General features: G+C 44.6%; 1 protein-coding gene across 4 annotated transcripts in view; it reads right to left on the bottom strand.

The window, feature by feature from the left end:
- The window catches only part of ACER3 (alkaline ceramidase 3), a 54,792-nt gene extending 44,160 nt beyond the window's left edge, over window positions 1–10,632 (bottom strand). Inside the window, exon 1 of one of the 4 annotated variants that reach the window (XR_007159101.2) lies at window positions 10,320–10,632. Coding sequence is in view for 3 of the 4 variants with exons in the window: in XM_013191259.3 (XP_013046713.1) it covers window positions 10,320–10,422 (103 nt within the window). In the remaining variant the exon portion in view is untranslated. Of the gene's footprint in view, window positions 1–8,921; window positions 9,052–9,123; window positions 9,285–10,319 lie in introns of those variants that run through there. The other 3 variants (XM_013191259.3, XM_066990004.1, XM_066990005.1) reach the window with 3 other exon arrangements.
- Between the last annotated feature and the right edge of the window lie 3,186 nt (window positions 10,633–13,818).

Consider the following 13,818-nt stretch of genomic DNA (forward strand, 5'->3'; position numbering starts at 1 on the left):
AGGCTGAAGTACCCCTGGAAGGATTTTGCCAGTAAATTTGAAGTTAAAACAGTCGACATAGGCACGTCATTTGAAAAAAAGAAAAAATCAATCTACAAAGCGCACCAAAAGCAAGTGCTTACAGCTGGAAAACGCAATCAAAGTCAGAAGCGATTAGGCTGAGATGATGTAAAGTTAGAGCATTACATGCAATACGCTCGTTGCTGAAGGGCAGATTTGCTGCTATTACAGCCTTGACTGGGAAACAAAACGTCTCTTAAATGTTATTTTAAGCCAGGCTGCTGATGTCAAACTGGAAGGAAATAACCAAGAAGAGCAGGCTTGCTCTTGAGCCAGTGCTAAAACCAGAGCGACCGACACAATGTTACAGGTATCATCTGTGGCATTTCCAGGCTTGATTCCCTCCTCTTCGCCTTCCTCCTTCCATGCTGGTGTCAGCCTCCCGGCTCCATGTTCAGTGTCTGCACCAGTTCCTCCAAGCCTGGGGCTCTGCCCGGAGCAGAAAGCACAGCTTTCGGCAGCTGTCATCTCTCTGTCCTCACCCAGACAGAGCCTGGAGGCATGATGGTTACTCCCTGAACGATGGCTGGCAGAGAATAACTCGTATTAGTGCTCTTTTCCAGCCAGTTGTAGCTTTAATTTAAGCAGCCTTACTTCAAAATCCAAATCCTCTTGCTTTCCTTCCTTTCTTCCTATCGCTGTGGATTTCCCCTGGGTGCTCAGCATGACTGAAGTCGCTCCTGCTGATGATTCACGCAATTCTTCTGCGTTTTGCCCCAGATGGATGGTGGAAAATTAAAAAGAAAATGGTAGGTGACAAAGGCAAAAACGGAGCACACCGAGATGATGAAACCAGTGCACAGCAGCCTCCACAGCACCGGTTGGTGGCATCCCCTCTCCTGCCAGTAAACTAGGCGAATTCTCATCTCTAAGTTAAACTTCCACAGGGCTGCCTTAAATTAAAAATCCCAGCACTTACCACAAAGTATGATTTAAAACAAAAAGGCAAAAAAGGGATCAGATCTCAGAAGTGACTTTAACTCTCCTTCTTCATGCCTAAATACCCAACTTTCTGTCTTTTACACATGCACTCCTCTTCTTTGTGGCACCTCTGAAGCCTGCATCACCTTTCCCAATTAATGCAACAACCTAGCAAGGACTTTCAGCTGTACCTAACTCACTAACCCAAGACTCGAACTACTTCTAATTCCACCTCTCTTTTTCCACTGTCCAGCTGTCATTTCAAGACAACTTCCAGGTTCTCGCTTGAAAAATGAAAAGAATAAAAAACCAGCAGCTGCCTATTAGCCCTTAAACATCAGCAAAATATATTTATCTATGTGCAAATGAAGCTTCTCCACAAGGACAGCAAGATCCAAGTTCAGATCTTGAAGTATCTCACGATCTAACCCAAATATAGGAAGAGGTATACAACACATTGAAGGGTCAAGCTTTAGGCAACCCTCTTTTTAACTTTACCAGCTCCAGTTCATACCCAGGGTGGTGAGCATTCAGGCCCACAAAAGTTTTGGTGCATACGGATATGAAACAGTTGAAAACTAAACACAAGATGAACGAAATTCCCAGCACAAATGGCAGCCTGAAGACTGGCTGGGGAAGCTTTCAGAAGGCAGAAGAAAATAGAAATTAACAAGAGTCATATGGAAACCAGCATGGAAAACTTTAAAGACAAGAAAAAGGATTGAGTTTAAAGAAGAAGTTTAAAGGCAAGAAAAAGAATCCCTTGGAATGGGATATGTTTAAGAAAAGGAACTAGGAAACATTTCTCTACAGCCTACAACAGAGAAAGAGGGAAGACAAGAAAAGTTAAATTGGGATGGACTCAGTTTTAGCATTCAAATACCGTGCTGATGTTGGACATCGTGCTGAAGACAACGATAAAACTTGGGCCTTGACAGATTTAACAGCCACCAAGTCCCAAATGCCTGCGAGAAAAACAACGGCGCTACCGCAGATCACAAAGCCGTAGCAGCTTGTTGAAGTGAAGGAAAACAACATCTGCTGTATGATTTCACTACCCCGGCGCACTTCTCTGACACTTCCCAAGGCATCTACACGACTCAATGGAGCTGATTCTTCTTAGCGACTCCACTCACCAGTTGGAAAGAGGGACGAGGGATACAAACCATAGAAGCTCAGACAGTTTTCACTCTGCTGCTTCCCAGGAAAACCAGGAATTTTCACCTTACAGCAGCTAGCTGCAGCTTTATGACGATGGCATCCAACTGCACCCAGCTGCAGCAGCCAGACCTGCAGGTACCAGGGGCTGCAAACAGCAGCACTTTGCTTTTGTTCTCTTTTTGAGCTTCTGATAATAAATTCAGAGTTTAAAGGAAAGCATTTTGCTTCTCCAGACTCCTTATGCACGCACTGGTCAGTGCACTGCGTGGTTTTTGTTCGCTCTGCTTGCATGGGTCATTTCCACAGCTGCAAAAAGGACTTGAGGGGAAAAAAAAAAAGGAAAAAAAAAGAGAAAAGGTAAAGACATCAGCTTGCACTCACAAGCAAAATATCATCTAGAACAACTCTGTACATACACCTATAAGATTTAACACCTGAAGAGCCTGCGGGTAGCCTCAGTGCTGCAGCTTGGGGCCAGCACCAGAGCTGGCAGCCACCAGCAGGGCTCCAAGAAAGCCAGACTTGCAGATCCTATTTCTCAACGACGAGTAATTCTTCAGGTATCCCTGGGTTTCTTCCCAGCGAGGTCAAAACACCAGTTGGAAGGGGCCACAGCGGCGTGCTCTAGAGCTGGGAAGCTGCTCTCCACCTAACCACTCAGATGGCACAGACTTGGGAGGATGGAAAAAACCCATAGAACAAGTGACAGGTCTAATACCATGGGCAGAAATACTCTGTCCTGAGATCATCAGAGCTCCAGGCTATGCTAACCGTGCTGCAATGGCCCTACAGACTCCTCCTTTGATCAACTTCTGTATCTGAGTCCTGGATCCTGCCCAGCTGAAAGCCCTTCTCCACCTGGAATTAGCAATTACCGAAAATCCAGCCTACAGGGCAGCAGCATCACCCCCAGCACATTCATTTTTCTTTAATTCTGCTTTCCTACCTAGAGCAGAGCGAGCTATGCCTCCTCCTCAAAGCCAAAAGTCAAAAATCTGTAACTCGTGAGTCATTAGTTTGAGTCAAGTCTCAAACTAATGGCCTGGACCTTGCCCAGCTGCGCCAGCTCACGCTCCTGTCTTCCTCCCCGGCTCCTCTGGGTTGCGAGGAGAATGAGGACAATGTTTCTTGGACTAGGTCGCAGGGGAAAATACCCTCTCCACCACAGAGACCACTGGAGATCCTTCAAGAGACACACACCACGCATACGTCATTGCTGGGTCACCCCAAAAACACCAGATTCTGGAAATAAACCCAAAGGAACTGAGGAACAACGTCTCCCCGGCAAAACCAATGAAAACAGGAGAAAAGAATAAAATAAACTAACACCCCAGGACACAGCTGGGGAACAGATTCCCCGCAGGACATTAATCTCCATTCCGAAATCAACTTTGGAATTTCCCTCGGGAAAGTTCTGCAACGGTTGAGTCACCAGTTGCCGGAAAGGCGAAGAGCTGGAGAGGACCCCGGGGAGGTTGGGGGGCACACAGGGTGCTTCTCCCAGCGAGAATGAGAGACAGAGGGGTTGCTCCTGCCCCTCAAGCTGCAGCTCCCGCTCCGCCAGGGATTTGTGGCCCTTAGAGCCACGCAGAGAGCGGTCCTGCAGGGACTGACTGTGCCAATCGCTGGGGAAACATCAGATCTTCAGCCACTGATCGCCGTGGGTATGCAGAATGCTTCCTCAGAGGAACTAAGTTAATAAAAAAAAAAATAGTTAGCCTGGTCAGCCACTCCAGATTTTTGAGCTAGCATAGGGAACCTGACTATTTCGCATGTACATTTTCGATGGCACAAAGCGGTCTGTGCCCAAACCTAAACGCTGCCCAGGGGATCCTTGCCTGTACGGGGATCTTCAGATGCTCCGATCAGCTCGTCCTAAGAAATCTGATGCTAGAACAATATTTCTCTGTTTTTTGGGGCTGTAACATTCTCCAGAAACTTCTTTCTTCCCGACACTTTCTGGCTTTGTACTGCTTCCACAGCCACAGGAGAGCCGAGCACCTTTAATTCACGCAGCAGCTTTGCTTCTTCGCCAAGGCTGAAAGCCATCTGTAATTAACGAGGCAGGTGTAACGAGGCCCACACACAGGAACTCAAAAGCCATCACAGGTGGGCAGCTTTGCCCTGAAAATCCCTTCAAGGAGAGTTCTCTCCTAGCATTGGAAATTTTACTTCAAAATATGTAAGAAAAAGTAAAACTCTTTGCGTTTTCTCAACCTTTTGCGATCTGTGAAGCTTTCTGCGAGCCTTTTTAGGCTTGTTAGAGAGAGAAACAGCCACATGGAACAGTGCTTGCACGCACTGCAAGACGAAATGACCATATACTGCTGAGCTGCACGGACTGAAGACAGCTCCCAGGGATCCTCTGCGCACTTTTGCCACCATTATTACATCTTGCTTTTGTTTAGAAAGCATCTTCCCCACTGTTCTGTGAAAGGCTTGAGCAAATACGGAAAATGCATTACATAAATAGCAGTTTCAAAAAAAACAAAAATAAAAAAGGACAAATCCCAAACGGCCTAAAGCCATTTTTGTCTTTCAATTATAAGAACTGTCACTGAAGGCTCCTTTAAAGGCATCCAGAAGTCAGCAGCGCTCCTTTACCATGATTTATTTTACATTAATCTTCCTATTCCGAGCTCCAAATAGATGCTCTGTAAATTCACATCATGCGGTTCGTAAGCCTCTCTGCCTTAGTTTGCACATAGCAAAATTAAATTGCATAAATGCCACTGCTCTGTTCCCATTTGGAGTGGCAGATGTCCAACTGCCAGCTGTACAAGCACTGAATGTGGAGCACTAATTACAGAGTAATCAAACGCTTTGTTAATCCATACACGGGAATTTTATTGTCACTTAATAAGTGCACCCCTACTAGGAGATAAACTCACGTGCGGTGCGTTACCACTGCATCCATCGAGCTTTAAGCGTTTCCATAAGGTGGTGGAGAAAGGAGAACTAGGTGACTGGGCAAATTTGGGCTTTCCCGAAGCTTTTGGCCCTGTCTTTCACTGAAAGCTCTTGTGAAAACAGAAAGTTGAGCTGTCACGGGATGACAGGTAGAGCTGCTTCGTGGATTAGAAACTGGCAAAGAGACAAAAAAGAATTCAAACACTGATTGTGGCAAAACGCATCAGAACGATGCTGCGAGATTAATATACTTGATTTAAGCTGGAAGATCGTTTACAAACTAGGAAAAGAAAGAAAAACAACAAAAGAGTATTTGACACTGACCCAAAGTTACTTAAAATCTTGATGTGAGACAGCATGACAGCAGAAACTGGCTGTCTGGCTTACGAGTTTACTTCCAGTGTATTATTCCTTGAAGGAAGGGATCCTCCATGAGCTTCGTTTGGTGCAGAGCTCAAAAAGCAAGCTGGAAGTGTTAAACAGCAGCTAAGCCCTGCTCTGTACGCCCCCCGACATTACAGCCACCATCAATTAGCTTCATTTTCCCTCTCCAGCTCTCCTGCCCCCTAAGTCGAGGGAGGTCCCAGAAGGGGGCTGATAAGTGAGAAGAGGAAACCTGCGAGGAGGCTTCCTGCACCTGGGTCAGGGAAGTTACACACTCAGATCCATTTCAGCCTTCAAGACCGCGAGGCTGTAGCCTTGTCTCCTTTTAAATCACGCTTTAGAAATCATCAGTGTCATGATGCCTTTAAATAATTCAGCTGCAGCCAGGCAGTCGGGCTGATCACACCCAAGTAATCCTCCATTCCTCCTTCACCTGCCACTTCATTATTGAAAGGACAGACAGAGCTCTTGTAAGCCCGTGAAGGCAGACACAGTTGGCTTTATTTCATTTCAGGTTTTTATTTGGCCTCACATGGATAGTACCTAGCTCAACAGTCCCTGGCCCTTCTCCAAAGCCTCTGGAAAAGGAAGCAGGATGTCCATGAGGACCAAGTGACAGTGTATGTGGCAGTTAACATCCAATACTGATGACATTTTCCAACTTTAAGTAAGTTTAGCTAGTTGCTAAGTTCCGAAGTAATGATCCTCCTGCAAAACAGAGATCCAGGAACCTTTGTCGACAGCTCAGCTACTGTTTCTGTAAGTTTGCTCAGAAAAGACAGTGGTATTTTTGTGTCACTGTTTACAACACTGGGAGTTCTCCGTGTCTCTCCCACCTAACCACATAGACAACAGCCATTTTACCTCTCATTTTACCTCTCGTCTAGATCAGAAACGGGAATGATTTAAGAAACACTACCAGAAGTGGCGAGAAACGTGGGCAGATTCTTATGGTCTGCTTTTTTTTCCTGAAATACGGCTTCCATAAGGCAAGGAAAGTTATAGAAATACAATAAACAAAAAGCAACAGGTTTGACTCTGGTAATAAAAAGCATCTTATATGAAAGTAGCAGAGCTTACTGACAGGCCAAGAAACCATTTCACCAACCCCTTGGAAGCCCGAAGCTGCCTTCGAGGTGTTTGCCAGTGTAAATGCCAGCGTGAGGAGACAGCATCCCAAAAGCAGCTGTGCTGTAGATGGTGCATATTGCTCAGACAACGATAGCATGAGGTGTTACTTCACATACCCAGGAACTTTGATAAAGCTTGAACCAACCTGAAACCAACTGCAGAGCTACTAACAACAACGGATACCCCCCAAGATCCTTCTGACTGAGGATTATAAACCTCTAGCTACCACAGAGGGCTCTTTTCAGCTTAAAGCATCCGTTTAAATCTCGCTGCTCTCCACGTTCACAGCAATGGAAGTCTATGAACATCAGGTACATCCACTTGTTGCCGTCCACAAGAGGAATATTCCTCATAAGGATGACAGCGAACACAAAAAAAGGTGAGGCACATATCACAGAGACATTCAAATCAAAACTGACCCCCCAAAACTGAACACTACATGGATTAAACTGACCTGAAACATCACCCCCACTGAAATAAGGAATAAACTGTAACGATTTTGCCCTCAAACAGCAGGACTTACATCCTGTTGTTGGGGTGGGAGGGTGTTTTCCTTAATTATTATTTTGCTTTCTGTTGGAGCACAAAAGCCAGGGTAATTCAGCAGCCAGGCACTGGGAGGTGGAAAGGATTAGCTCAAAACAAACGCACCTGTACGGCGTGCCCTCCAGCACATGGGAGTCGATCCAAAGCTCCTGAGGAACCCTGAAGAGTGAATTACTCCACCACGCAATAAATTTCATCAGTGAGGGATATGAGAGTCATTTTGGTGCTTAACACAGGTTGGCACAATAATTCTTTACGTTTGTTTTTTTCCATTTCAATCTGTTTAATATTCTATGGAAGGACACAGAGCACTTAGTCATCCACCTCCACGAGGCAGGAAAATTGGCAAAGTGCAGACCCAAGGCAAGAAAAAGCATTTTTTTTTGTTGTTATTAAAAAAAAAAATAAACCGTGAACACAAGTCATTGTGTTTGGAGTGCATCGAGAGAATGCAAATATGAAATGCTATAGAAACAACACTGCCCCGCGTTACCTCACCTTCACTTCTCTGGTTACATACAATTAATTAGCTGCCACCATTTACTAATTCGTGAAGGAGTGAATGGCAAAGAACAGCACGTAGGCTTCGGGAACACAGCGTGGCAATTTTAGTACAAAATGCTAAATATCACAGACTTAATTTGCAAACCAAGCTTTCAGTTTGACTCTTCAGCACGCTTTAGAGACCTAAGGAAAACACAGTATTTGTTCTGGAACTACCATTATCCTTCAAGCTTTGGGCCTCCAATAGCTTCTTATAGATTATTGTTATAAATTATTTACAACAAGCATTCAAAGCAAAAATTTTAAGCATGCCACCAGCTTAACTGAGTGGTATCAAGACAGCGAGAGGTCAGAAACTGATTTTCACTATTCTGTAAGGTAAATAACACAGGCTGCAAGTTTATAAAGCAACACCAACAACAACAACATCAAGAATTACCACAATGAGAGCTTTGAGCAAGATAAGAAAAATATTTTTGCACTTTCTGGTTTGTTTGCTCTCTGAATTTGATTTTTTTGTTAAGAGTAATGAGGCCACAAAGGCACAGCAACTGACAAAAGCAGTTGGGTCAGAGACCCCAAATGTACTCTCAGCTCTTCGGTTGAAGCAACTGGACTTCAGGAGAGCATCTCTCTGATCTTCCAAAATAATTAGCTCCAAATTACGTATTTCAGAGAAAGTTGGGAAAGACTCTTCAGCTGCTTTACGGAAGACATGTTGCCAACTCACTTTTGCTGGCTAAGGCTTATTTACAGTGAATCCACATCCTCAAAAAAAAAAAAAAAAAGTATTTCCTCTGACCCTCACAGTGCAGTCACAGAATTATTGCTGAATAAGATCTTAACCATTGTGACTTCTCCAATGACATCATCCACTGTTAAGCTAACCCTAAAATACCACGGGTTTATTTACTGTTTTGCTTTTTAAATTTGGTCCATTTAAATGCTCTAAATTACAGCACAGCTCTTACATGCAGTTGTATCAGCACAAGTGACAGACCAACAAACTGCGGTCCCAAACCCTAAAACCATCAGAAGGGACCAGACCTTCTATAATTAGTCCCTTTTTCTTCCAAACACACACCTTTCCACTTCCCACCATTAATCTCATCTTCTTTCTCCTGCGTAATCCAGAAGCGGATGAAAACTATCAGTTCACACATTCAACAGCCAGGAGATTACTTCCAAATTTACATGCTAGGCAAATTTATTCTCGCATGGGTGAAGGAGTAGCACTTCCTCTTCCCTGTGCAGATTATCTCACAAGCTACTTTTCACCAAGAGGAAAACACAAAAATACATACTCTGCAAAAGCATCAGTCTATTTAAGAACTTCCCACTTCGTCCCATTTTAGTGTATGAAGTTCCCTCTTAAACAGCCATAAATCTACATGCCAACTTCCCTTTCCCTCCGAGTTTCTATGCCGTTTGTGCTAGCGTTTTTCACTCTTTTCCCATTCCCACACTCTGAAACCTCTTTCACAACTATTTATTTTGGTTCCTCACCCGTGTCAGTGTTTGTCACCAGGAGTCCCAGCCTGGCACGTACACCCCGAGCCTTCCCCCCCCTTGCCTGCCAAGCTCTTCCAAAGTGCTGCGGAAGCATCCCAGCTATGTGAGAGGCATTCTCGGATTGCCTACTCCAAGCACTTGAGGAGAGGAGAGCCTGTTCAGTTTAACAATTTTCCTAGGGTCTTAACGCTTCAAAAGCGGCCTCTTACCTTACAGGTGTGAAAGGTTTGTTTTGTAGGGCAGGGAGTCTGTCCGGTGGCAGCACATAACTACAACTACTACACCGTTTAAAGTCACAGGACACAAAAATACTGCATTTTTTGGCAAAATATCAGTGACAAAGGGCTTGACCCCTTACCCACTACCGCAACATACCACGTCTCAAGCGCCATGCAGCCCTGCTGGATGACCCTGGAGTTGAAGAACCTTCTTCTTTCTCTAAAGCGGGCTTATGTATGTACATATAAACTCCTGACTGCCCTGAATAACATAAGTTTGAGGTCAAAACAACAGCCTCGAGGACTCCTGAGGTTCCTCAGGGCTACTGTAACAGGTAAGGCCCACCACCTGCAATAAAAGCAGCCTGAAGAACTGGTGGAGAGCAAGCGAAGGCGCCTGTCAGGTACAAGGACACCTTCTCCCTCCCCAAACTATTTCGGTGTCATCCCCACCTCCTGCAAAGCTGTATGGCTTCATGGCACAGTGCCCCGAGTTATTTTCCAAGGAGGGGACCCTCTGGCAACGCACAGAGTGCTGTAAAACCAACTTTATTCCAGCACCAAGCCCCCCTGAGACCCACCTCACCCCTAAGATGTCTCCCCGAGCACCCTCCTCCTGCCCCACCGCCGCTCGGGGCACAGCCGGAGGGGACAGCAGCTTTGGGACAGCGGGTGCCCAAACACCACACTGAGCCGCGGGGGAAACCATTCAGACGGATATTTTGGGTCAAAAGGGTCAGGAAAAAAGGAAAAATCCCTGCTTCCACACAGCACGGCTGGCTGAGGGGCCTCCGGCCACCGCTACCCCGCCATATGCCCCCCCTGAGGAAAGGGGCTATGGAGGAAGGGGGGGAAAATTTCCTGCGGCGGGGCCTCGTGAGTGGGGCGAGGACCCCTCAAAACACCCGTGGGGATAGAGGAGAGGGGGAATTAGGGGGTGAAAGGCCGGGGCTGGGGTCGGCGGCCACTCACAGAACTCGGCGATGTAGTAGGAGACGGCGTAGTTCTCCTCGCACCACTCCAGGGTGGAGGTCGGGGGGCCCCAGTAACCCTCCCGGTCGGCGGCCGGGGCCATGGCGGTGACCGCTCCAGGCCACGGAGGAGCCGGGGGAAGGAGAGGGAAGGAAGGAGAAGGGAAGGAAAGAGGGGAAGGAAGGTGGCCAGGGCCCGGAGCAAGGCGGCTGGAGGGCGGGAGCCGCCGCTGGGCCCGCCCGGCCGAAGGCGGAGCTGGAAGGGGGAGCGAGAAAAAAGGGGGAGAAAAATGGGGAGTTGTCATGGCGACCGGCCTGCCGAGCGCCCCTTTGAGGGGGGAAACGTGGCGGGGAGGCAAATTTTGAGGTGGAAATGGGAAATTTGGGGAAATGCTGAGGGGAAAGGCCGGCTGGGTGCAGGCACCGACATGGCCTCGCTGCGCTGCTCTCTCCTCACCCCCCTCTAAGTCCAAAACATCCCCCACAGGGTCACTGTGGTGGCATAAAGGTGGTTTCCCCCCGCTCTGTTCTTTATTATAAAAAAATAAAGGTTCATAACACGCTGGTGTCTTGTTTTTAAACGAAGAGGAAAGCGTTTCTCGTAGTCGTGGGCCGGGAGGAAGGAGGCAGGGAGGAGGTTTTTTATAGCACTGCCTACTACACGGGGGTTTTCTCTCATCTGATGCCTTATTTAGTTCCTTGCTCTTACTACGCGTACTATACTTACACCAGGAATATGCAAAGTGCTTTGCAAGCAGAGTTCATTTCCAAAGGCAAATGCAGGCTAAAAAGAGAAAGCCTTGAAACGGGGGAAAAAATGCACAAGTGAAGGCCTGATAACGCTGTGTTCTTTTTTGTGTTCCAGGGAAAGGTCCCAAGATGTAACGAGAAGCTTCAGGCAGACCTTGAACGCTCTACCCAGTTGTTACGCCTACTGGTCAGTACAATTTATTCTATAAAAACACACAAACTTCTTTTGCCACGTTTTATTTCTTCTCGCCTCCCCTTCCGTAAGCTGAAAAAACCCTCCAGTCTAAATACAGACCTCTCCTAGTGTAAACGCAAGTGCTCCACAATACGTGCATCTGTCCTGAAGAGTAACCTGCCGCCTTCGGTTCAACATGTATCTAAGTGCTTTCGGCATCATGCAGAAACGTGTTCAACATTTTTTGTAATGATATAAAGCCTTCAAAGCAAAATTAATTTTAGTGATGGCATTGATAAAATATTTAGACTGTCAAAACATCATCAAAATCGCTGTGCATTTTTTTATGCAGACCTGTCTTTTTCTTTTTTCAGAACCAGATTATCTTCCCCATATTTAGACTTTTGAGGCTGAGGTCTGGAAGAGCACCAAACTGATTCAAAAGCACAAAACTGGTTGCGAATTTTGAGGAGGAATCTAGTCTGGTTGATGCACGGTAGCTTTTTGGACTTTTCAATGTTCATTTCTTGTAGTAAGGAAGTTGTTAGGGCTCTGATCTATCTTTTCTTATCATGGTTAACCATATTAAGATTAAAAACTCTTAACAGAAAAATAACTCAAAGTTTGAAATTACAGTAGTTCAGAAACTGAAGAAATATCCCCTTGACACAGCAGGAGTACAAAATGGGAACAAACAATATGTACCATATTCGGTTGCAACTGGTTTTAAATAAATAATTTAAAATATTGATGTTTGTTTCTTTTCTCATCAAATGCATGCTGGACATGACAAGGTTTGTAATTGCAATAGGAAAAAGAAAGCCAGATACAAAACTAGCTTTATAACTAGGAGGATAAATTAATGAAAGATTTTATGGGGTGGGTAATAACAACATGGATTGTTATTCTTTCTATTTTTTCTAGGTAAGAAAGAGAAAGATAAGCTCAAATGTATAGCTAGCCCTTAATTTGAATCATTGGGAAGTTTTTATTTATTTGATGTGTTTCGGTAGTGTTCTCCATTTTAATAAGCCTGTATTTCTGACTTATTCTGTGGTTTGGATCTCTGCTTTTGAACTCTGGCAAACCTTTCAGTTATTGCACTCTCAGAAGGATAGCATTCAAGAGACAGCCACAAACCATTATAATACATGCTTTTCTTTCTAAAACTGTTTTTTAAAGGTAGATCCGTTTTCTACAAACACAACTTTTACTGTTTCAGCTGCTATGTTAATACATATTAAAAGCAGTACTTTTCCTCTGTAATGCTGAGCTATGCTTTGTAGTGTAGATTGCCACAGTGGATATAATGTGACAGCCTGATGTTATTTGCATCTAAATGCGTTTTCTCTAACTAGATAGTCAAACCTACTTGTGTCCAGGTGTTATATTTTCTTTGTCTAGTCTGTAAAATACACAGAGGGAATATCTCATTTTTGAAGTAACAAGCAGAGAAACTATCGCAGAGATCTTGAAGTGCTTATTTTCAGTATCACTAAAAATTTACTTCACATGCCAGTGGAGTAATTTCCGGTGGCTTCTCCTGCTTGCACGTGGCAAAGGATCCTCTTTCCATACTGTTTTGTGTCACCCTAGACCTCATGGCCCAACTGAAAACTAGCGGATCAGTTAATCGAGTCATGTCAGTTTACACCACTAGAGGGATATGCCCTGTAAATTTAGTATGTGGATCCAATAGTGTTTTGCTTGGGTCTGGGAAGGAGCTGCTGTTCAAAAATTGCACAGGTTCAGCTGTTTCTCTTCGTGGTCCATGAAATTCAGAAAATGACACCTGAATGCTGAAGAACTTTTTTCTCAATCCCTTCACTATGCAGACACTTTATCATGGCTTGTTCTGCTGGATGTTTAATTTCTGTATAAAATGAGTCCTAACAAACAGATTGATTAGAACTCATTACAGCTCCATATGCTGGAGAAGACTACATATTCCTTCTCATCAGTAATTGCATGAAAAGGAGGAGATAAAATTGACGCAAAATCTTGAAGATGTTTTCACTACTTGGTTCTAATAATGTTAAAATAAAGGTATCAGTCACTGGTTCAGAAATAAAGCTGAATTTTGTGCTACAAATTGCCTGGTCTTTTTTTTTTATGTTAACTATGAGCCTGTGCATCTTCTAGTATTGTATTTTAATGAGTCATAGCATATACAACATTTTAGGTATGGAATCCTGAGACAGGCTTCTCAGCTCAAAAAGCTCACATCCCATGAAAACGTCAGCTTCCAAATCCTTCAGCTCAAAATGCTGTTTTTGGCAGCTTTCTGGCAATTGTCTACTCTGTACAGAAGGTCATTAACACCTTTACATCCCCCAAGCCTGATCCTGTGTAACATGTAATTTATCCCATTGATTTAAATGCAAATAGCATGAGTAAGATGCTAAAAGCAGGATTGAAGGAGACTGAATCAGACTCTTTGTAAAGTGCTTTGAAGTTTAAGGGCACATTGTAAGCACTGTTGTTAGGCTGATGATAATTATGCCTGAAGCAATATCACAGAAACTATCAGCACGTGAATGAATGAAAAAGAAAAGACGTTTCCTAACACGAAGAA

The sequence above is a fragment of the Anser cygnoides genome, chromosome 1 (assembly GCF_040182565.1).
Source record: "Anser cygnoides isolate HZ-2024a breed goose chromosome 1, Taihu_goose_T2T_genome, whole genome shotgun sequence".
NCBI classification, from domain to species: domain Eukaryota; kingdom Metazoa; phylum Chordata; class Aves; order Anseriformes; family Anatidae; genus Anser; species Anser cygnoides.